This window comes from Manis pentadactyla, chromosome 1 (genome assembly GCF_030020395.1).
Source record: "Manis pentadactyla isolate mManPen7 chromosome 1, mManPen7.hap1, whole genome shotgun sequence".
Taxonomy (NCBI): domain Eukaryota; kingdom Metazoa; phylum Chordata; class Mammalia; order Pholidota; family Manidae; genus Manis; species Manis pentadactyla.
Genome location: NC_080019.1, coordinates 88,859,817 through 88,882,245, shown reverse-complemented (window position 1 = coordinate 88,882,245; position 22,429 = coordinate 88,859,817). Strand labels below are relative to the sequence as shown.

The window sequence follows — 22,429 nt, the reverse complement described above, 5'->3', positions numbered from 1 at the left end:
AGAGCTCAGAAATCTAACGTATTTAACTACCATTTATTAGATATATGTTATTGGTTCTGAGATTTGATCCCCTTATGTTTTAATTTCCTCACTTGAAAACAAGAAGTAATACCTAATTCAAATGGCATTGGGTTGAAGGTCATGAAGTACACACTTGACAAAGAGTAAGTGTTTAAAAAGGGGCAGATATTATAGAATCATTTACAATATTTAAAAATTTTTCGGCGTTATGCATCAGAAGATTGGAGACTGACGAAAATTGGGCTTGGGGTGGATTAATGATTGTGCATTGAGTATTGACCCCCCTATACAGAGATTTGTTGTGGTTAACAACTATTTGATCAATAAATATGAGAGATGCCCTCACAATATATATATATATAAACACACTTCCAATTGTAAAATAAATAAGTAACCGGGATGTAATGTATAGCATAAGGAATATAGTCAAAATATTGTAACAACTTGGTATGGTGATACCTGGTACCTAGAAATATCATGTATATAAATGTTGAGTCGCTGTGTTGTACACCTGAAACTAATGTAATGCAATGCTGTTGTCAACTACCCTTCAATAAAAAATAAATAAATAAATAAATAAATAAATAAATAAATAAATAAATAAATAAATAAAAAACATCGAGTCGAAAAGAATTTCACAATAAAACTACAATCTATACTTTCAAAAAAAAAAAATTTTTTCGGGCAATAAACAGAAGTAAATTTTTATGACATTTTACATTAATTTATGACTCCAAGTAATTTTCTGGACATTGCTGAGTAAAACTCTGGAGGTTTTAGAATCTAAAACAAGCTGAAGAGCTCAGATTTTATATTATGTGCACATGAAAATTAATGGACATTTACAAATATGGGGAAAATCTGATCACATTTCAGAAGAGATACCTGGTGGCAGAGTGGAGAACAGACTAGAAGTTGCCAAGAGTAGAAGCAATGTGATGAGATATGCTTACGGGGCAGGGCTTGAGGACAAAGGTAAGGGTCTGAGCTAGGTTATAGTGAAGATGGTGAGGGGAAGCCGAGTTCTTGAGCCATTGCAGTTCTGTTCGTGAAAAACCCAGATGTCCTCATCTATTGATGAGATATTTAAAAAATGTTAATCCAGACTTTCTTCCATTTTCCCCCCTCAATTTTTATGGAAGGTGATAGCAGTATGGCATTCTTCATTCGTACATAAATGGAAAATCCTCCGATGGGAAAGAAAGTTTTTTTTCAGTGCATGGTTGGAGAATGGGCAATGATGATTGAAGGGATAATGATATATTTGCATAGAACTTTGTAGTTGACAAACTGCTTTTACATTGTTTTATTTTTATCTTTCGTGAGTCTTATGTGATCAATAGCATCATAACTGTGTTCCCAGTTTAAATGTGTGTAATCTCAGGTCTAGAAAATTTTAAATGACTTAAGATTATCCCACAAGTTAATGACAAATCGAGACTCAAGATTATGTATTCTGAGTTTACATCCAGTGCAGGTAAAACACGTACACTCACAAAAGAAATCATCCAATCACTGTAGAGGGTGGTAACAACAGTTTATATATAATTTCTTGGTTTGACAATTCCTCACCGTTCAGATGATATAAATTTCAACTCAACACACCCACTTGTGGTGCAATGGTTTTTACTTTTTATTCCATCTAGAACCCTGTAGCATTCGTCTTCAAGTGGTTGGATATTTTTAAAAATTACAGTTCTGGTGAAAGTGTTTTAGACATAAATCTCAATACTACCTCTTTACCACTCAGGAACCCAAGGTCATATTTCTTAGTCGAACCCAAGGTCATATTTCTTAGTCCCACTGGACATTGAAACTGCATCTTTTACCCGTTAGGTCTTACAACCATGTCCAAGTTTTTCCTGTCTAGTCTGGTGGCAGCTCTTGAGTTTATAATAGGGTTTCTGTTTACTTGACTTTGGTCACTAGAGGATATACCTTCCTTTCCTTTGGACTCTTTCACATATTTCAAATTTTGTTTCATTGTAATTCAGCATTTCTTGTGTGTTATTGTCAGAGAAGCTCAGTAGTAAGTCAAGTCAATGTTATGGCATTTCAGTTCTGAACAGAATGGTATTCAGTGTAAAGCATGTTTGATTTCTACATTTTTTTAATTATTAAATTCTTCTTTGTGGGTTACTATGGTCAATTTTTATAAATGACATATGGACTACTTAAAACATGAAATCTCTGTACATTAATGTCAGTTTATTTAAGTTAGGTTTGCTCCTCCAATTTAATTTTAAAACTTTATTCTTGATTTGCTAGGCTGGGAATTCTGTTAAATTCTCTTCTCATTATTATTATATATGTGTTTATTTCCTTTTATATTTTCCATAATTTTTGTATTATACTTCATTAATATATTTGATTCTATTTTCCTAGTAAAAAGCAATCCTATATACCTCATTCATGTTTAGAACCTTAATTCTAATGACTCATTATAATATTCTGAATCTTCCATTCTTTGCCCTTGTATATGATAGACTTTTGAATATTTTTAAAGATTCCAAGTCAATATTAAGTGTGTCTCTTATGGACACCATACGGGTTCCTTTGTTTTTTTGTACCCTCACTGATATGAATGTGTTATTTGTATGTTTGCTATTGTCATAGTGGATGTTTGTACTTTGTTCATCTCATATTATACTTTACAGATTTGTTTCTAAAATTTTTCACTGTGTATCTTTTGATACATAATTTTAACTTTTTAAATTCACTCTGATAATTTAGAAGGAATATATGCTATATTTTTCTTTCATAAATAAATACCCATGTTTCTGAATTAGTAGATTAAAAAACCCAAGCAATATATATTGTCTTCCTATTCTCTTTATAGAGGTTATAGTTTGCCAACTTTTATACATCCATGACTGTTTTTCTAGCCAAGTATAATCTCCTCTTTCAGTTAATGTTGGTAATTATATTTTCCCCCAAAGTAAACAATTTCTTAATATTTTCTTCTATATTGTATGTATTAGTAGTATCCTTTTTTTTTTCTTGATTAGTCTTGCTTTTAGAGGTCTATTTTACTGCTTTTACTATTGATTTACCATAAAAATCTGATTCCTAGACTTTATCTATCAAGCCTACAACTATCTTTTAAAAATGTATTATATTGTTTTCTCCTTTTATGTTATTTTGTCCCTCTTGTCTTTTTATGTTTGTATGCCCTTTTTTCTAACTTCTTCAGGTCTATGCATATCTCACTGAGGACTGTAAGTGCACTTCAGAGCAGCTTTGCCCTTAATCTCCTGAATTTTGATGTATATGACTTTACTGTTGGCATTTTCTGAATATGCAGTATTTAGAGTTTCAAATTTCCTCTTTGGCCAAAGAGTTATCAAAGATAGATTATTGTTTTTATATTTCATTTAATTAGCTTCTTAAAAACTTTTTAAAATTAATTACTAGTTTATTTTCTGTGGTCAGACTATGCCATCTGCTCAATTTCTACTTTATGAGTTTCATAAAAGTTTCTCAGCATTTTTAGATAATCTGACAATACTGTGTATTCTGTTTGTAGTTTAGAGTCTTTTTTTCTTTCTTTCTAACAATCTATATTAACCAAGATTAAGTGCTTTAAAAAAAAGCAATAGTGATAGTGGCTTTACTGAAATAATAAAGTTTATTTCTTATTCCTGCAACAGCCTAATGTGGTTATTATTTGTCTAGTGATCTGCTCTAATAAATGAATCAGGGATCCAACTTCCTTTTGCCTCCCAAAGGCAGTACTCCTCCAAGGGTAGCGGTGTACCAATTCTTATCTGTCGGCAACTGAACCATGAGCTTGCGGTAGACTATGTATCAGCTGTATTACTTACCACACTGTTACTTCAGTTGTATTATTCGTAGCAAGACTTTCTCAATGGAGGAAGCAGTACCTGCTGTAGGGCCTTAGAGTCCCTGCTGTATTCTCTACACCTTCTTAGCAGACTAGGAAAAAGAGACAGTGGAGAGAATTGTCAGGAAGCTTCTTTTAGCAGTAGCCAAGCCTGGAGGTGGCATATATCATTCTGCCCGCATTTCATTGGTTAGAACTACCTTGACCGTATAATGTAAATGTAAATGTAAAGGAAGCTGGAAATATACAGGGTAGCTGAATGCCAAGAGGAAAAAAATGGATTTTTGTGAGCATGGTAGTCTCTGACACAACTTTCTCTGTATGTTCCTTTCCCTATGCTCATCATAGGAATACTTAAAGCACTTCTTGTGGTTTTGTTGCTGTTCTCTAATTTCCATCTCATTGATTGTCTCCTCTACTTGCAGCAATCTAGTATTCCTTCCCTCCATTGTATATTTCATTTCAGTTACTGTATTCCTCAGCTGTAACTGGCTCTTTTTCAGCTCTTGTATCTCTTTGTTGAACTCCTTCCTGAGATTGTCAATATGAGTTTTCACTTGGAAATCCTTATCAAGAAGATTGGTGATAAATCTGATAATTTGTGAAAATTAGCTAAGTCTGTTTCATTTAGCCCTCTTTCTGGTATCATATCCTGTAGTTTTGTTTAGAACATATTCCTCTGCCTCCTCATTTTCTCAGAGTTTCTTTGTCTCTTCCTTTGTATTAGATGGATCCACTATGCTTCCTGGTTTAGAGAGTAATGGCTTTATGAAGAAGATGTCCTGTGGTGCCCAGAAGTTCAGAACTCTTTCCTCTCCAGTGCCTGGTTCTCCCTTGCTGTGCAGCCCCAGTTGCTGTTGATGTGTAGTGGGTGCGGTCACCTTTTTGTCTGTCTGCCAGCAGTGGTTTCTCTCAGCCTGCTGAAGTGAGAGGGTAATAGTTTGGGGAGCAAGGAAGTTATGACATGACCCCCTGATCCTGAGGCACATAGGTGCTTTGGTCATCTCAAGGCACTATTGCTGTTGGGCAGCCAGTCTGGGGAGATCTCCATGCATGCTTGTGAGACTTCAACCCGGAGAGAGTTCTTGACTCTGATCAAGAAAGAATTCACAAACAGGTCTTATAAATATAGGTAAGGAAAGAATTCATTAAAGCAAGAGTAGTAGTGAATGGCAGCAACTGTGCATGCAGTAGAGAGCGAGGAAGAACAGAGGGAGAAAAGGAAGCTTCACTGAACTCCTGCTCAGCACGGGGAAGATCCTTTGCCAACTCCTGAAGCCAGGGTCACCTTTTATCCAGTGTCCATCTGGTATATGTGCATTGTGTGGGAAATAAGCCCCTACCACCCCAGGACATGGGGGAGTAGCAGGACACTGGATGGGTGAGATTATGTTCTGAGAACTTCCCCAAAGGAGAGAAAAATTTTTGGGCAGGTGACTAAAGAGTATGATTATACAGCTACAGTTCCATCCTGGTCACCCAGGTGATGGGAAATTGCAAGCCTAAATCAGAGATCTTAGTAGCCCTTCACTACTTGTCTGAAGCAGAACAGAGAGAGTAAGACTACTGCTCAAGTCTAGAAAATTGAATGAAATAGCAAAGTAACAAAGAGGCTTACTACTGAGAAAGGGGTGTCTTATTAACCTCCCAAGAGGCTTAAAGGAGAGCATAGACAAAACACAGTAATTTGAGCAGCAAGGAGGCTTTATCTGAGGCAAAGTACACACTCAGAGAAAGGGGAGTGTGGGTAGCCTCAGACAAGAGACATGCTTAAAGGCTAAGGTTTTATGTCTTTTAAGGATTTCAAGAATGAGGCATAGAGCCAGGGAGGTGTAGGCTTGACATGTGGTCTCATGATGTCTATCTTTGGTGAGAGACATTATGTCATCATCCATAGTCAGTCCTCTAGATAAACTTAATACAAGGAATCTATTGATCCTGTTCTTCTCCAAGATAGGGGTTACCCTCAAGAAGTGGGAACATATTTAGGACTGCTTGCCCTGCCTTAAGATAGGGTCAGTTGCTGGCTAATTACCATAAAGTATCTTAGGAATCTTACCTCCTAACTCCCCGTTTTTAAAATGGAATCTTAGCCTTAAGATGGAGTCCCTCCTGTTCTTACTATACTATTTACATCCAGGCATTTTTCATTATAGGCAGGAAAAATTAATCATGATGCTTGTCCCATGTCCCTGCTCTACCTATTATAAATTACCATAGACAGGGGGGCTTAAAAAACAGACATTTATTTCTCACAATTTTGGAGGCTGGGAGGTCTAAGACCAAAGTGCAGACATACTCAGTTTCTGCAGAGAGCCCTTTTTCTGGTTTGCAGACTGCTGCATTCCCCCTGTGTGCTCTCATGGAGGAGAGAAGGGGCCCTGTTCTCTCTTCTACTTGTAAAGATGAATCCCATCGTGGGGGCTCTACCTTCATCCTCATCTAAACTCAGATACATCCCAAAGACCTCACCTCCTAATACCATCACATTGGGGGTTGGAATTTCAACATATGAATTGGGGAAGTGGGACACAAACATTCGGTCCATACAAGGAGTATTTCAGAAAAGTGTAAGGGTTGACTTTGAAATTGGAAAAAAGTCTGGAAACTAGGATACTTTTGTGAGGGGTTCCCACTAAATATTACTTTTTTTTCCCCTTGTATTCCTGGAACATTCACATCAACATCCAGTTAAATTTTTTAAATTGTAATACCACCTAGTCAATATCAAACTTCAATTTTTACTCAAGTCTATTACAGATACAATCTTTGTGTTCATGGTATTCTGCAACATTAAGGTGTGGGCAGTGAATCTAAGTATGACTTTTCATGCATACCTCTCTACCCCCATAAGCAGCATATGCACTGTCACCAGCAGCAAAAGGAACATTGTTCCTTGGTGGACCTAACCTAGGAGAATGTTAAATCCGATCGGTCTGCAGAAATCCTGGGGCAAGCACTACATTTATTACATCAGTGGTTAGTGGGACAATGCTGAAAGATTACTGAGAAGGACATTTTGAGAAATTTGGAGAACTTAGAGACACCCAGGTGGCAGATATTTGGGATATTGCAAAATGGACTTTCAGAAAGAAGAGAGAATGGATTGAACTGTCTTCAACTAGGACAGAGAGGATGGGAGCAGAAAGGAGGTGGAAAGAGATACAGGATGTTGGAAAAGTAAAAGCAGCAGAATTGGGCATGTAATTGCCCATGAAAAAATCTTATTTTTTCCACTTATTAACTAATTCTTTTCAAACTCTATTAATATACAGAACTTTTGTTTTTATTTTAAGTAGGGATTAAGGATTTGGGTTATAATGTATCTTTTTAGTTGAATTTTTCCCAATGATTTGAGTTTCCCTCTGACTGGAAATATATAGGGGTTTATGTGATTTAGCTGATGGCCTTTATGGAAGGCAGTTTTGTGGTTAGGTGTGTGATAGAGGCCAACTGACTGAGTTGAATTCCAGCACAGCATCCCAGCTCACAACTTCTTAGCTGGGTGACCTTGACTATTGGCTTACTCTGCGCATTATTTCTTCTTTAAAATTGGGGTTAATAATAGTGTCTACCTCATACAGTGGCTTCAAAAATCAAGGGAGTTAAAATATGAAAAGTACTTAGAACAAGTAAGCAGGTCTAAGTGTTAGTTAGGTCATTTACTTTCTATTTGCTACACTACTGAGGCAATACAGTCCGAAGGTACTACTCATAACATGTGTTAGGAATACAACATAACTCTGCTTTGACTTTTAAAGTTAATACGTGCACAAAGTCAACAAAAAATACCAATGGTATTCCTATACTCTCCATTATGGTAGACAGTAGCCCCATGTGACAATTTAATTCAAATAATATGAAAAATTCAGTCCCTTAGTTGCACTAGCTCCAATTCAAGCACTCAAGTCACATGTGGGTCTAATTAGCTAGAAAACTGGACAGTGCAGAAATAGAACATTTCCATCATGGTGAAATAGCTATCTTGCGTAGCCTGTAACAGGACACACACACACACACACACACACACACACACACACACACACACACACACACACACACACACACACACACACACACACACACACACACACACACACACACACACACACACACACACACACACACACACACACACACACACACACACACACACACACACACACACACACACACACACACACACACACACACACACACACGAGTTGGGAGGCCCGCCCGCAAGGAACCGAACGAGCGAAGGGGCGGCAACCGGCCGCTCCCAGGCTGCGGACAGCGGGACTCCGCCTCCCACCCGCGCGCGCCGCCACCAACAGCCGGGGGCCGAGGATCCCCGCCGTCCGCCCGGAGCGCGGCGCCCCCTGCCGTCCGTCCGGGGAGCCCGACGCGGGCTCGCGGGAAGCCGGGAACATGGCCGGGCGGCCCGCGGCCCCCGCCTCGCCGCCGCCGGACAGGGACCGTGCGGCGCCCAATGTGGTGGCGCGGATCTCGCAGTGGGCCGACGACCACCTGCGTCTTGTCCGGGTACCGCCGTCCCGCCGTCCGGGCAGTGGTGGGCGCTGGGCCTAGCGGCGCGAGCCTCGTGGGCCGCGGGCCAGGCAGGCGGCCGGGGAGCGCCGAGGGCCGCGGCGCCAGGGGGACGTGTGTGCCGGCGGCGGGGGCGCGGCCCGCGGGGCTGGGAGGCGGCCGGCGCGGCCTGAGGACTGCGGGCGGCGAGCGGGGCCTGGGCGCGCCTCAGAGAGCGAGACGCCGCCCGGCTGCGGGCGCCCGCGGGTCCCTTAGGGCAGTTTGGGAGGAGGGGCAGAGGAGACCAGGGCAGGCGCGGCACGAAGGTGCTGTAGCCCGGGGAGAGTTCTTTTCGTTTGTAAGCGAAGTGAGAGGCCACTGGAGTTCGAGCAGGGGAGGGACATCTTAGATGACCAGGTGAGCGAGGACTGTGGCCAAGCCTCGGTTGGGGTGTGGATGGTTTAGGTGTGGGATACAAAGAGGAATTATGGGGGCTTCCCGCTGGGTGGATGGGGGTGAAAGTTGCTTGTAGGGAGAAGCTGGGGGTCAATGATTTGTTGGGAAAATCAGAATTTTTTCGACATGTGAACTTGAAGATGGTCATTAGACTTCTAAACGGAGTTCTAGATGTTGTCTAGGCAACTGGATATAGGACTCTGGTACTGAAGGGAGATCAGAACAAGACGACCAACTTGGGAATGAGCTACATAAACCTTAAGGAGTATTTAAAGCTTGTATGCATCTTGGAGTGAGTCAAAAGCTAAGGACAGAGTCCTGGAACTGAGACCTGAGAACTCTACCATTTACGATTTGGGGATTAAGTCAGCGAAGACTAGGAAGGACCAGTGAGGAAGGAGAAGGAAAATCAGGAAAGCCAGGTGTTCTAGAGGCCAAGTGAAGATAAAATTCTCAGAAAGATTGATTTAACTTTGTTAAATTCTGCTGAGAAGTTGAGTAGGATCATCAGCTTTGCAAGTACTCTGCGGTCAAGTGGCACAAGGGCCTCCTAGGACCATGTCTGATTTCACTCACGGGTGCATCTCCGTCCTTAGTGTAGTGCCTACCACTTAGTGCTAGATAAACAGTTGTGACATTAATGAATGCTAGATGCCTATGTGTTAATTGACAAGGGCTTGGTTCTTACAGTTAAGCAGGAACCATGCCTGCACTGTTTAAAATTGAAAAATGACCTGAGCAGGATTGAGAGAGGAAACTTTAAATGAGCACATGGATATATTACTCCAAATAAGCCAATCACAGAATGTACTCTTGTATTATTTTCAACTTCATTTCTTATATACCTAGTCGTGTTTATTTAAGGAAAGAATGTTAGATAACTTGTTGAAGGAGTTAAATTTTTTGCTGAATTCCTTTAGGCTTATTTCAGTTTAAATGAAGCACTTGAAAAACACTGCTAATTTTTCCCAACTGTTTACCCACATATATTTCCCAAAGTGCTATATTTTAAGGTTTTGGTGATAAAGTGTCCTACCAAATATTTAAATTCCCACCATAGACTCAGGGTTACATGAATTACTGTGGGCATTGCACAAGGGGTATTGGACCCATGCATGTGTTGAAGGAACTTGTGGTTACAGTAATACAATTGTTTTCTATAGAGAACAATGTTATGTATATAATTATTGTGCATGCCAAATTTGGAGAAAAAAGGAAGGATTAATTAGTAGGTGGACAGTTTTTTGGAAGAAATGGCCTTTAGTTGAAGGATGTGTCTTTTTTGTACAGTTAGGTATAGGAAGACAGTCTTCTTTTTTTCCCTTCTGATTAGTACTTCTGCTTGTGAGTAGTAATTACTGAGATTTAATCATTAAATCTCTTTCTGAAGAGTATCAGCACCGTAATGACCATAGCCGGAATAATGTTACTTCTAAGAAGTGTTCGAATGGTAAGTTAAAAAATGAAGAAAGCATTATGATGAGCAGTAGACAATTTTTTCTCACTTCAGTTTTTATCTCAAGCAGTGTATCATTTTGTTATTCATATTAGAAGCTTTTAAATAGTATTTTAGAACAATGAACGTTTTTTAAGATCTTGGTTTAAAAGTTAACACCTCCGTAGACTATTATGAAAAATAATTGCACAGCCTGTTTCCTTAATCACTTCATGTGTAAAAAGAAATCTGAAGAGGATTTGGTTTGCTAGAATGCTGTAATCACTAAGTTTGCATTTTAGACGTTTTGAAATATCTCAAAACTGTTTTCTATAGTGGTTTTACATTTAGACCATAGTTGAAATATGTCTCAGTGCTAATTTATGCTTCTTCAGATTTGCAACAATCAGTAAGGTCTATTTTCAGTGAATAAAGCAAGATGTACAATGTGAAAAAAAACAGTTTATGCTTTCGGTTAGCACTTTTTTGCCCTTCCAATATTTTAATAGTCATTGTGAAATCCACTTGATAATGCAGGATTTATAAGGATTTGTTTATATAACTGATTGTTGCCATAGGGTGTAATTTTACTGTCATATTACAATCTGACATGGATTTATTGCATCTCTGTATATTTAATTCCTACATTTATTACGTGTATATCATTTAATATTATTATTGACTACCTAGCATTATTCTACTATACTACATGTTTCCAGCTGTTGCCTTTTCCCCTGACTCCAGTGTCAGAACTTTTATCCTTTTTTTTATTAATGCCTTGAACTCATTTTTCACCTTATATCTAATAGGCTTTCTTATAACATTTCCATGATTTTGTAAGTCACTCATGTTTAGCTTATATATATATATATATATTTGTAGAATGGAAGTTTTGAAACTTCAATTCTCTTCATTTTACTTTTTTCGTTATCTTATAATATGTATGTTCCATGACATTTGTATTTTGAAGGTTTCACAGTTGTCTAAATATTAAATGATCTGATTAAGAGTTTAGATGAAAATAGTGCTGAGGTATCATTTCTCATGTTAGCCCTTAAAAATACATGAATAATGTTGCTTCGGGTTGAACACTGGTGGGGGCTGTGAGGGAACAGCGAGGAGAGGGAGTTGGTACTTTTTCTTTTGGTAGCCTTGTCATACTTTTACTCATTTTGAGCTCACAGTTAACTGAAACCTCGAAATTTTTTTCATGTATGCTGCTATTAACTGCTTCTCCTTTACCCTTGATTAGTTTCGGGGAGTACAGCAGATGTTTACATTTTAGCCTATCATTCTAGTTGTCAAGATCTTTTTAAATACTTACTTTGGCTTTTAGTATTCATACCCTTCCAAGCACCATCAGACCATGCTGTTTGATCCTTATGTTCTCATTCAAATCAGTGATGATCACATTAAGCTGTAGTGGATCCAGGTCAGAGGCTCATTGCTTATTCCTAGAATGCCCCCTCCCTTTAACATTGGTTAACTCAGTAGTGCCACCTTAGTGATGTCACAAAACCATATTGGGAGCCGTCTGTGTGAACATTAGCCCACATTTCTCTGTTTTTCCCAGCCTTTTCATAAATAACTTGAAAGTGACTCACTTAAAAGTGTACATGGTTTGATTTAAAATTTCTCCTCTCTTTGTATTCTGCATATTCCACATTCTTGACTTAATGCAGGTAACAGATCCAGAATTCTTTCCCACCAAATATTTTTAGAAAAATTTTGTAACACTCATCTACCTTTTCACTAGATTTACCAGTTGTTAACATTTTGCCACAATTGTGCTTTCTCTGTCTCCAAAACCATTTGAAATCAAGTTGTAGACATCAGGAAACTTGCTCCTTAAATACTTTTTAGTGTGCTTTGTAAGAACATTTCCCTACATAATCACATTAATACAACCACATCTAGTAAATTTAACATTTTTGCAGAAATATCTAAAATACAGTCCATATTGGGATTTATTTTCTCAAAATATCCTTTGTAGCTATTTTTTCCCAATCTAAGATTCCATCACAGATTATGCATTATATTTAGTTGCCATGTCTCTTTAGTCTTCTTTAATCTAGAATATTTACTTATATTTTTTAACTTTGTTCTTCATAGGTCCAATTCAGCTATTTTATAGAATGTTCCACAATCCAGTTTGCATGTTTCCTCATAAGATTTACTGTAAACAGGAAGGTGATGGTGTATACTTTTGCATTGCACTGAGGCTCCTCATGTCAATTTGTCCTCTAACATTATCATGTATAATACAATTAATAACCCCTTTCTACCATCTAATCCTCAGTCCCTATTAAAATTCCTTGATTGCCTTAATGATTTCTTTTTTAAATAAGTGATCTGTTTAAATAAGGATTCAGGTGGTCCATATATCACATTTGTTTGTTGTATCTCTTAAACCTTATATATTTTATAAGAGTCTATCATTCCTCACCTGCATTTTTCCCCCCAGGCCGTTAATTTGTTAGAGCAGCCAAGTCATTCTATTGACTGTTCCACATTCCGGATTTACCTGCTACAATATATTTCCTGTCTGGACTTTTTTTCTTTTTCAGTTCAACTTAACTGTCTTAAGAAGTTGGATACTAATTTATCCTCTGCGTATGTGATGCTCTTAACTAGTCATGTTTATGAATAAAAATAGTTCCTGTAGTATTGTTAATGTGGAGACGTAGTTACAAAGTTTTGACTAACTCCATGGCATTAGGTATTTAAATAAATTCATGTTAGCCATTAAAAAAATTTTTTTTTTTTTGCTTTTCTCTCCTACAAGATAAAAAATAAGGAAAAAAATCTTACTGATTGAGAATTCTAATTTAACTTCACTCTGCTTTGTTTAGGTTCTCCCAGCAGTACCAGCACGATTATATTTTTTTCTATAGAATAGGATGGTGACTGTTTAACCAGATTTGTGTGGAGCCAGGCACAGATTATACTCATTGCTTTTTGATGAATTGTTTCCTATTTTGAGGATGTAAGCTTTTAGGAGTGTCATTTAATGTTCTCTGTATTGTAGCCTGGAATAGTAAAATAGTGACAAAAGAACTAAATAATGTTCTTATAAACACTTGATTAAATCAGACTAAAATATTAATATAAAACTAAGGACCAAGTTAAAATTTTTCTGATTATGTCTTCTTAAATGTTTAGATAACAATCTGACATACTTAATTTTGAAATGACAACAATAATAAAATATTATATTTTTCTCCTTGTAAATCAACAGACATCAAAGTTTACGAGTTCTTCAGATATTCCACTAGAATTTGTAAGGAGGAATGTTAAACTTCGTGGACGAGTACGCCGAATAACTGAGAATGGTTTAGAAATTGAGCATATTCCCATTACTTTACCTATTATATCTTCTTGGAGAAGTAAGTAAAGTGCAAGAATAATATGACTAAATAACTATTTTAGTGTTCCTTTATTAGAAGTTATTTGTAAAATAGCAGAAACATTTTTAACTTTTAATAACTCTCCGTTATCTGTGAGAGAAATTCCAAGTTCGTGGCCTTACATACAAGGAAATGTTTAATTTGGCTCTACATTTCCTTTCTTCCTTCCCTCTTTCCTTTTTATTCTGCCACTCAGTATTTCATTCAGGAATTCAAGTATTCACTCTGCTAATATTGAGCCGCTATTATGTCTAGGCCCTATATTGGCTGTGCAGTGCTGAGTGGAACAAATGACCATTCTATCCCTTGGAGCTTTGCAGTCTAGTGGAAGATAGACAACAAACAAATGAAAATTGTCCTAACAGTCTTGAAGAAAAGGAACGAGGCACTAGGATGGGAATTACTGGGGGTCACAAGAAGGGGAAACCTACACATTCAGAGTGGTCAGAGGAAGCCTCATTGAAGAGTTGTTATTTAATCAGAGACTTGAAGAATGAGAGAAGGCTAGCTAGGAAGAGCATGCATAGAAATGAGCTGGGAACTTTTGATAATCCATAAGAAGACTCGTGTAGCTGGGGCCTAGGGATGAAGGGGACAAGAGGCACCAAAGGAGATTGAAGAGCTGGGAGGGGGGCTGGGGCCACAATTCCCATTTCTCCCTGCTTCATGTCAGAGACCCCAGCCACACAGCCCTTCCTGCTGCTTCCATGTGCTCTCATGGGCATAGTTCTTTGCTCAGAGCCCCTTGGCTCCTGTTAAATTCCAATTGATTCTTCAGTATCCTGCTCAAATATCAGCTCTTCTGTGAAGCTTTCTTTAATTAATATATATATATATATTATTTATATATATATATATATATATATATATATACACACACACACACATCTGGAAGGTTTAAAGGAAAAATATAAATTGGTTAAGCCACAAATTCTGTTCTAAAGCTTACTGAAGTGGAATTTTGAAATTATGCTTTATGTTATATACTTGTATTACTTTAAATGTATTCATATTGTTTTAAAGAAAACTTGAATACAGACAAAAATGGACATTGAGAGAGTCTGGATATTTGAAAATAAACATAATCAGTTGTTTTTTGGGAATGAGATGACTTTGAAATTTGCTTTTGCAGCATGGTATTAAAGCTAAATTTTTTTCAACCTCACCTTTTTTAGAAGAGCCATGTGGTGTTCTGCTGGTTAAATTGGCCGGAGTAGAACTCACTGAATCTGGGAAAGTGTGGTTGCAAAAAGAGCTAAAACCTTCCCAACTACTATGGTTCCAACTTCTTGGAAAGGAGAATTCAGCACTGTTTTGCTATCTTTTAGTGAATAAGGTAAGTCGTATGAAGAAACAATGACCAATATATCATGGGCCTGAAGTTTTGTCTTTTTAAACTGCTACTCATAGTGATTATGTATAGAGAGCCAGGTGTTTCACATATAAATTTTGTTATAAAATTCTACTTATAGATGTTTATTATGGAAAAAATAGAAAATTAATAAAAAGGAAACATACTGAAAGTTTTTAATGATTCTGGACATTGCTAATTTAAGGAATATCTTTTTTTTTTTTTTTTGTAGATAATTATTTTTTATTGAAGGGTAGTTGATACACAGTATTACATTAGTTTCAGGTGTACAACACAGTGATTCAACATTTATATACATGATAATTCTAGGTACCAGCTATCACCATACCAACTTGTTACAATATTTTGACTATATTCCTTATGCTATACATTACATCCCGGTTACTTATTTATTTTACAACTGGAAGTGTGTACTTTTTTTTTTTCTTTTTTTTTTTTTTGTGAGGGCATCTCTCATATTTATTGATCAAATGGTTGTTAACAACAATAAAATTCTGTATAGGGGAGTCAAAGCTCAATGCACAATCATTAATCCACCCCAAGCCTAATTTTCGTCAGTCTCCAGTCTTCTGAAGCATAACGAACAAGTTCTTACATGGAGAACAAATTCTTACATAGTGAATAAGTTACATGGTGAACCGTACAAGGGCAGTCATCACAGAAACTTTCGGTTTTGCTCATGCATTATGAACTATAAATAGTTCAAATATGAATATTCATTTGATTTTTATACTTGATTTATATGTGGATACCACATTTCTCTCTTTATTATTATTATTTTTAATAAAATGCTGAAGTGGTAGGTAGATACAAGATAAAGGTAGAAAACATAGTTTAGTGTTGTAAGAGAGCAAATGTAGATGATCAGGTGTGTGCCTGTAGACTATGTGTTAATCCAAGCTAGACAAGGGCAATAAAACATCCACGTATGCAGAAGATTAAGGAATATCTTTATATATTTATTTATATATGAGTACATTATATCACTTCTTATTAGAAACCCCTTGTTCAGTGAGATTTGTCACCTGGAAAGTACAAAGAACAAGGGTGTTTTCTGAAGGTAAATATTGCTTAGTCTTTGAACTTGAAAGTTGAGCATATTTAAGTACTGTTATGATGCGTAGTCAGTCATCTGATTGCCTCAGTAGTTTTCTTAAACTGCTATGATTGGTTGTAGTCATCGTGTAACTGGGGATGCTGCTGACTTTCACTGGTGTCTTGAGTTCTCAGGTGTGCCTTACTCTAAATTCCTTCTGGTGGATGATTACTGAGAAAGAATACAGAAGAATTAGTTGACAGGATTGAGAACAGTTTGTTTTTCTTATTTTTAACGTCCTTTATTATATAACAAACAATAACCTGAAGATAGTCTGACATTAGAGCAATTAAAATTGCAACCATTATAGTTCTTAAAAATTCTTTGAATTCTTAATAGAAAGTGTCATGAAATCTATTAATTTTGCATGTCCAAATCTCATTTATTTCTTTCAAAATGAGAATTATTCAACGCTGGTTGAAGCATCTTACATATATAAACTTATATAAAAGGTGGTGAAAGCCTTACAAAAGTATTACCTTCTCCTTTAAGTTAAGGAGTGTATTTTATTTACCCCTAAAACCACCCAATGGAATCATTGTTTTTATTCCCATTTACAGGTGGGACTCAGGGTAACTAAGTGGAAAAGCCTGTATTCAGCCCAGCTTTTCATGGTTCCTGAGCCCTCCCTTCACTCTGTATACTTTACAGTACTTCCTAGAAGGTGACCAAATGATGCTATATGCATATTGTGGTAATTTACCTCTGTTGGATTTTACTAATGTATGAGGTTGAATTTTAATGATTCTGAATTTGGTTTAAGGGAATGAGCTCCTAAAATTTAAAAGACTAAGAAAAATATAATAAACCTTTGGTGAATCAGCAACTCTAGAGACCAAGAGAGCTCTGAAATAAAGGGTTTATTGAGCCTTTGCAGATGCTCGCCAGATAAGGACTGGGTCCTGGGACAGGAAGTTTCTGCTTCACCAGCAGCACAGCCAGTTCACAGAAACAACCTGTCCACCAGACTCAAGAAACAGGATATTTATAAGGTGTCTTAAAGAAAGTTCTTTAAAATTTACATTGGCTATAGATAAAGAAGGTGGACTCATGCAAACTGAGGAAAGTCTAGGGATAAGTATATAGTCCATAGGGAAGGCCCATGGATTGGTTGCTGGTGATAGTTAGATGCTTGTCATATGCCATTCACACTCAAGAGGGACACAGTGGTTCTGGGGACCCTTTAGATAATTGTTGAAGTGACTCATCCAGGAATGTGGAGTGTCTGGTTACCTATGGCCTATGACTGATAATAAGTAATGGCCTATTTTTTTCCCCCAACTAATTTACAGTATGAAGGAGCTCCTGCTTAGCTAATCCTCTAGCCCTTGTGAGACTTTAACCTCAAGATTAATTTTAACAAAGAACTAATAATTTTTTGAAATGTAGTTGCTAACAATATTGTATTGGTTTCAAGTATACAACATAGTGATTCAATAATTATGTATATTATTAAACGCTCACAGGTTAAGTGTAGTTACCATCATGTCAACATACAAAGACGTTACCAATATTATTGACTATATTCCCTATGCTGTACTTTCATCCCCCTGAAAACTTTATTTTATAATTGGAAGTTTGCACCTATTTATCCCATTCTCCTATCTCCCTGTCCTGCCGCCACAAAGCAATCACTAGTCTACATTCCGTGTTAGAAGAAATGTTAAAGGAACTGCTTTAAGAGGAAAAGAAAAGGCCATAACTAGAAGTGAGAAAATTATGAAGGGAAAAAATTTCACTGGTAAAAGGAAACATGTAACAAAGGCAGTAGCCAATCACACAGAAGCTAGTAGGAAGGTTAAAGGACAAAATTAGTAAAATCAATTACATCTAAAAATTAGTTAAGGGAATAACTAAATAAAAAGGTACAAAAGAAATGAGGAGAGGGAGTAAAAAATGTGGTGCTGTTAAAGCATTAATATTTTAATAGCTTCATTAGACAATTTACAGTTAAATTCTAAAAGTGTGAAAATGCCAGGTTTAAAGGAGACATCAAAAGGAACAAAGTAACCTTTTGTTCCTAAAATGCAGTAACTTTTGGTACATGAATATAAGGAGTTAATAAACACAGTTTTAAAGAGTGATAAGTAAAATACTTAGGAATAAACCTAACCAAGGACGTGAAAGACCTATACCCGGAAAACTATAAGACTCTCTTAAGAGAAATTGAAGAAGACACTAATAAATGGAAATACATCCCATGCTCTTGGGTAGGAAGACTTAATATTGTCAAAATGGCCATCCTGCCTAAAGCAATCTACAGATTCAATGCAATCCCTATCAAAAAACTGACAGCATTCTTCAACGAACTGGAACAAATAGTTCTAAAATTCATATGGAACCACAAAAGACCCCGAGTAGCCATAGCAATCCTGAGAAGGAAGAATAAAGCAGGGGGGATCTTGCTTCCCAACTTCATGCTCTATTACAAAGCCACAGTAATCAAGACAATTTGGTACTGGCACAAGAACAGACTATAGACCAGTGAAACAGAATGAGGGTCCAGAGATTAACCCACGCATATATGGTGAATTAATATATGATAAAGGGGCTATGGATATACAATGGGGAAATGACAACCTTTTCAACAGCTCGTGTATACAAAACTGGACAGCTACGTGTAAGAGAATGAAACTGGATCATTGTCTAACCCCATACACAAAAGTAAACTTGAAATGGATCAAAGACAATGTAAGTCATGAAACCATAAAACTCTTAGAAAAAAACATAGGCAAAAATCTCTTGGACATAAACATGAGCAACTTCTTCATGAACATATCTCCCAGGGCAAGGGAAACAAAAGCAAAAATGAACAAGTGGGACTATATCAAACTGAAAAGCTTCTGTACAGCAAAGGACACCATCAATGGAACAAAAAGGCATCCTACAGTATGGGAGAATATATTCATAAATGACATATCTGATAAGGGGTTGACATCCAAAGTAAAGAGCTCACGCACCTCAACAAACAAAAAGCAAATAATCCAATTAAAAAATGGGCAGAGGAGCTGAACAGACACTTCTCAAAGAAGAAATTCAGATGGCCAACAGGCATGTGAAAAGATGCTCCACATCCCAAATCATCATAGAAATGCAAATTAAAACCACAATGAGATATCACCTCACACCAGTAAGGATGGCCACCATCAAAAAGACAAACAACAACAAATGTTGGTGAGAATGTGGAGAAAGGGGAACCCTCCTACACTGCTGGTGGTAATGTAAATTAGTTCAATCATTGTGGAAAGCAGTATAGAGGAGGTTCCTCAAAAAACTCAAAATAGAAATACCATTTGAACCAGAAATTTCACTCCTAGGAATTTTCCCTAAGAATGCAGCAGCCCGGTTTAAAAAAGACAGATGCTCCCCTATGTTTATTGCAGCACTATTTACAATAGCCAAGAAATGGAAGCAACCTAAGTGTCCATCAGTAGATGAATGGATAAAGAAGATGTGTACATATACACAATGGAATATTATTCAGCCATAAGAAGAAAACAAATCCTACCATTTGCAACAACATGGATGGAGCTAGAGGGTATTATGCTCATTGAAATAAGCCAGGCAAGAAAGAAAGACAACTGTCAAATGATTTCACCCATCTGTGGAGTATAAGAACAAAGCAAAAACTGAAGGAACAAAACAGTAGCGGACTCACAGAACCCAAGACTGAACTAACAGTTATTACCAAAGGGAAAGGGACTGTGAAGGATGGGTGGGAAGGGAGAGATAAGGGGGAAAAGGGGGCATTATGATTAGCACACATAATGTAGGGCGGGGGGACGGTGTACAGGGAAGGCAGTACAACACAGAGAAGACCAGTAGTGATTCTATAGCATCTTACTATGCTGATGGACAGTGACTGTAATGGAGTATGTGGGGGGGACTTGGGGGGACTTGATAATGGGGGGAATCTAGTAATCACAATATTGCTCTTGGATTGTATATTAATGATACCAACATAAAAGAAAGAAATCAAGGGTGATAAGGAAAAATTCTGAGATGTCCTAACATTGACATAAGATGTCTCTCATGGGAGAGCATGAGAGAGACAGGGGAAGGTAATCAGGGAAGGGAAGGTAATCATCAGGGGGATGAAAGTACAGGATAGGGAATATAGTCAATGATATTTGTAACATCTTTGTATGTTGACATGATGGTAGTAATTTGTTACATTTAACCTGTGAGCATTTAGCAATATATATAATTGTTGAATCACTATGTTGCACACTTGAAACCAATATAATATTGTTAGCAACTACATTTCAAAAAATTATTAGTTCTCTGTTAAAATTAATCTTGAGGTTAAAGTCTCACAAGGGCTATAGGATTAGCTAAGCAGGAGCTCCTTCATACTGTAAATTAGTGGGGGGGAAATATCCCATTTATATGGTTTCATTAAGAAGGTAGGTATTTCATGAAATGAAATTTGCACAAGGATGAAGATTCAAGGGCCAGGCCTATGTTTTATGTTAGTTGTGTGTGTGTGTGTGTTTAAAGCTTTTTAAAATGGATATAGATGCCAGTGCCTTCCTAAACACATGAAATTCTGAACCTAATTTAACAGCTCAGTGATGATTTAGTTGATTTTGAATTTGTCAACTTTTTAGTTAGTTTATTTTGCTGTGGCCTCCTGTCATTATGCATATCTTGGGTGCTCCATTCTCCCTCCAAACAATGAACAAACCCCAAATCGCTTTTCATTCTCTGTTACTTCTATGCCTCTTTGGGTTAGGGGACCAATGAGCTTATGGGGAACTGTGTTCTAAAAGAGGGTCAACTTTGAGTCAGTTGAAATGTAATGAAATTAGTAATGTAATGAAATTCCTGGACTTAGCATTAGCTGTGCTAAGCTCTTGGGGAACCCTTTTGCATTGTTTTTCTTTTCTCAGGAGGAGTAAAGCTGCTGAGTGACTGATTTTAAAGTGAGTAAGATGTTATCAGTATAGTAGCAATTATCTTAAATAATTGGTTTCTGTCATTTTTTTATTCAAGGGTAGATATTTTAATGTGAATCTGAATGAAGAAATTTTGAGAAGAGGCCTTGGCAAAACCGTTCTTGTTAAAGGGCTAAATTATGATTCTAAAATCTATTGGAAAATTCACAGAAACTTACTTAAAGCTGAATTAACAGCCTTGAAAAAAGGAGAAGGAATGTGGAAGGAAGAATCTGAAAAGGAAACTTACTTGGAAAAATTCAAAGGTTCCTGGAGAGAAATATGGAAAAAAGACAGTTATTTAAAAAAAATTGGATCAGATTTCAACTTGAAAAAAGAAAGTTATTATGACAAATTTAGACAGACTTATGAAACATGGAAAGACAGCATGAATAAGTACTCTTTACTACTGAAGTTCAGAGAACTTATAAGTCGCATACACTTTCGTAGAAAAGGGTGAAATATTCCAAGAGGGCTGGAGGTGATCTACTCTGAAAGGAGCAAAATATGTAAATATATAGATATGTTTCATTGAGTTGAAATGGAAATTTCATCAGTGATCAAAGGTGCATTCTAATGGCATTTAAATATTTCAGAGATGCTTATTATAAATGTAATATCAGAATAATTTAAACAAATTATGATTCATGTAATAGGCTTTTAGGAAAAATGAAAATTTTATTAAAGGTTACCAGGTTGGAGGATATACATGTTGTGCTAATATTTGAAGAGAGAGTTTAACTATTGGCCAAATAGTGTTCTTTTAGTTATTTTGGGAAGCCATATTTAATTTTGTTTAAAAGGAATGTTTTTAAAAATTTTATCAGTTTTACTTGCTTATAATAAAGGACTCTCTTCATACATCATGTCTGAGCCTACTCTTTTCTCCCAACTGCTTTCTAACTGCTTGCAAGTTTGGATTAGAGCTACAAGACGTCACTTAGGTCATTTGTAATAATAAAGAATGGCTAATTTCTACCTGTTGTTAGAAGAGAGAGATAATCCTAAGGATAAAAACAATGTGTTGAGGATGGCAGCACAGAGGATAGGATGAAAAAGGTTGCCTTAGGATACTGTTGAGCCCCTGAAGTAGCCAGTCCTTGAAGCTATCTTGCCACACAGTTTCTCATGTGAGGTAGTAAAGTTCTTGATTTTTAAAAGCCAGTTTGAGTTGGTTTGAGGATTTGACATACTCACATAATTGCTGCTAGAATCATCCTGACAGTATAAGCCTCTTTCACAGCACCAGCAATAATATACTAAAATCCACAATGTCTACAGTTTTTCTTAACAGTTTGTTATACTGAAGTCAGAGGTATTATTTCATTCAAATAATTGACTCCTACTAGAATCAG

The 22,429-nt window shown here is 36.9% G+C and overlaps 1 protein-coding gene across 3 annotated transcripts; it reads left to right on the top strand.

The window, feature by feature from the left end:
- The first annotated feature begins 8,072 nt into the window (after nt 1-8,072).
- On the top strand, nt 8,073-21,935 carry C1H3orf33 (chromosome 1 C3orf33 homolog). Of its 3 annotated transcripts, none has more exons than XM_057499438.1 (5): nt 8,074-8,389; nt 10,218-10,277; nt 13,501-13,648; nt 14,845-15,005; nt 21,133-21,935. In XM_057499438.1, exons 1-5 carry the CDS (start codon nt 8,276-8,278, stop codon nt 21,532-21,534), a joined length of 885 nt encoding a protein of 294 aa, XP_057355421.1. In that variant the 5' UTR covers nt 8,074-8,275; the 3' UTR covers nt 21,535-21,935. The 3 variants fall into 3 exon arrangements, with proteins under 3 accessions (XP_057355422.1, XP_057355421.1, XP_057355424.1); XM_057499441.1 differs by lacking the exon at nt 8,074-8,389 and adding an exon at nt 8,408-8,788; XM_057499439.1 differs by lacking the exon at nt 10,218-10,277 and having other exon boundaries at nt 8,073-8,389.
- The last annotated feature ends 494 nt before the right edge of the window (nt 21,936-22,429 follow it).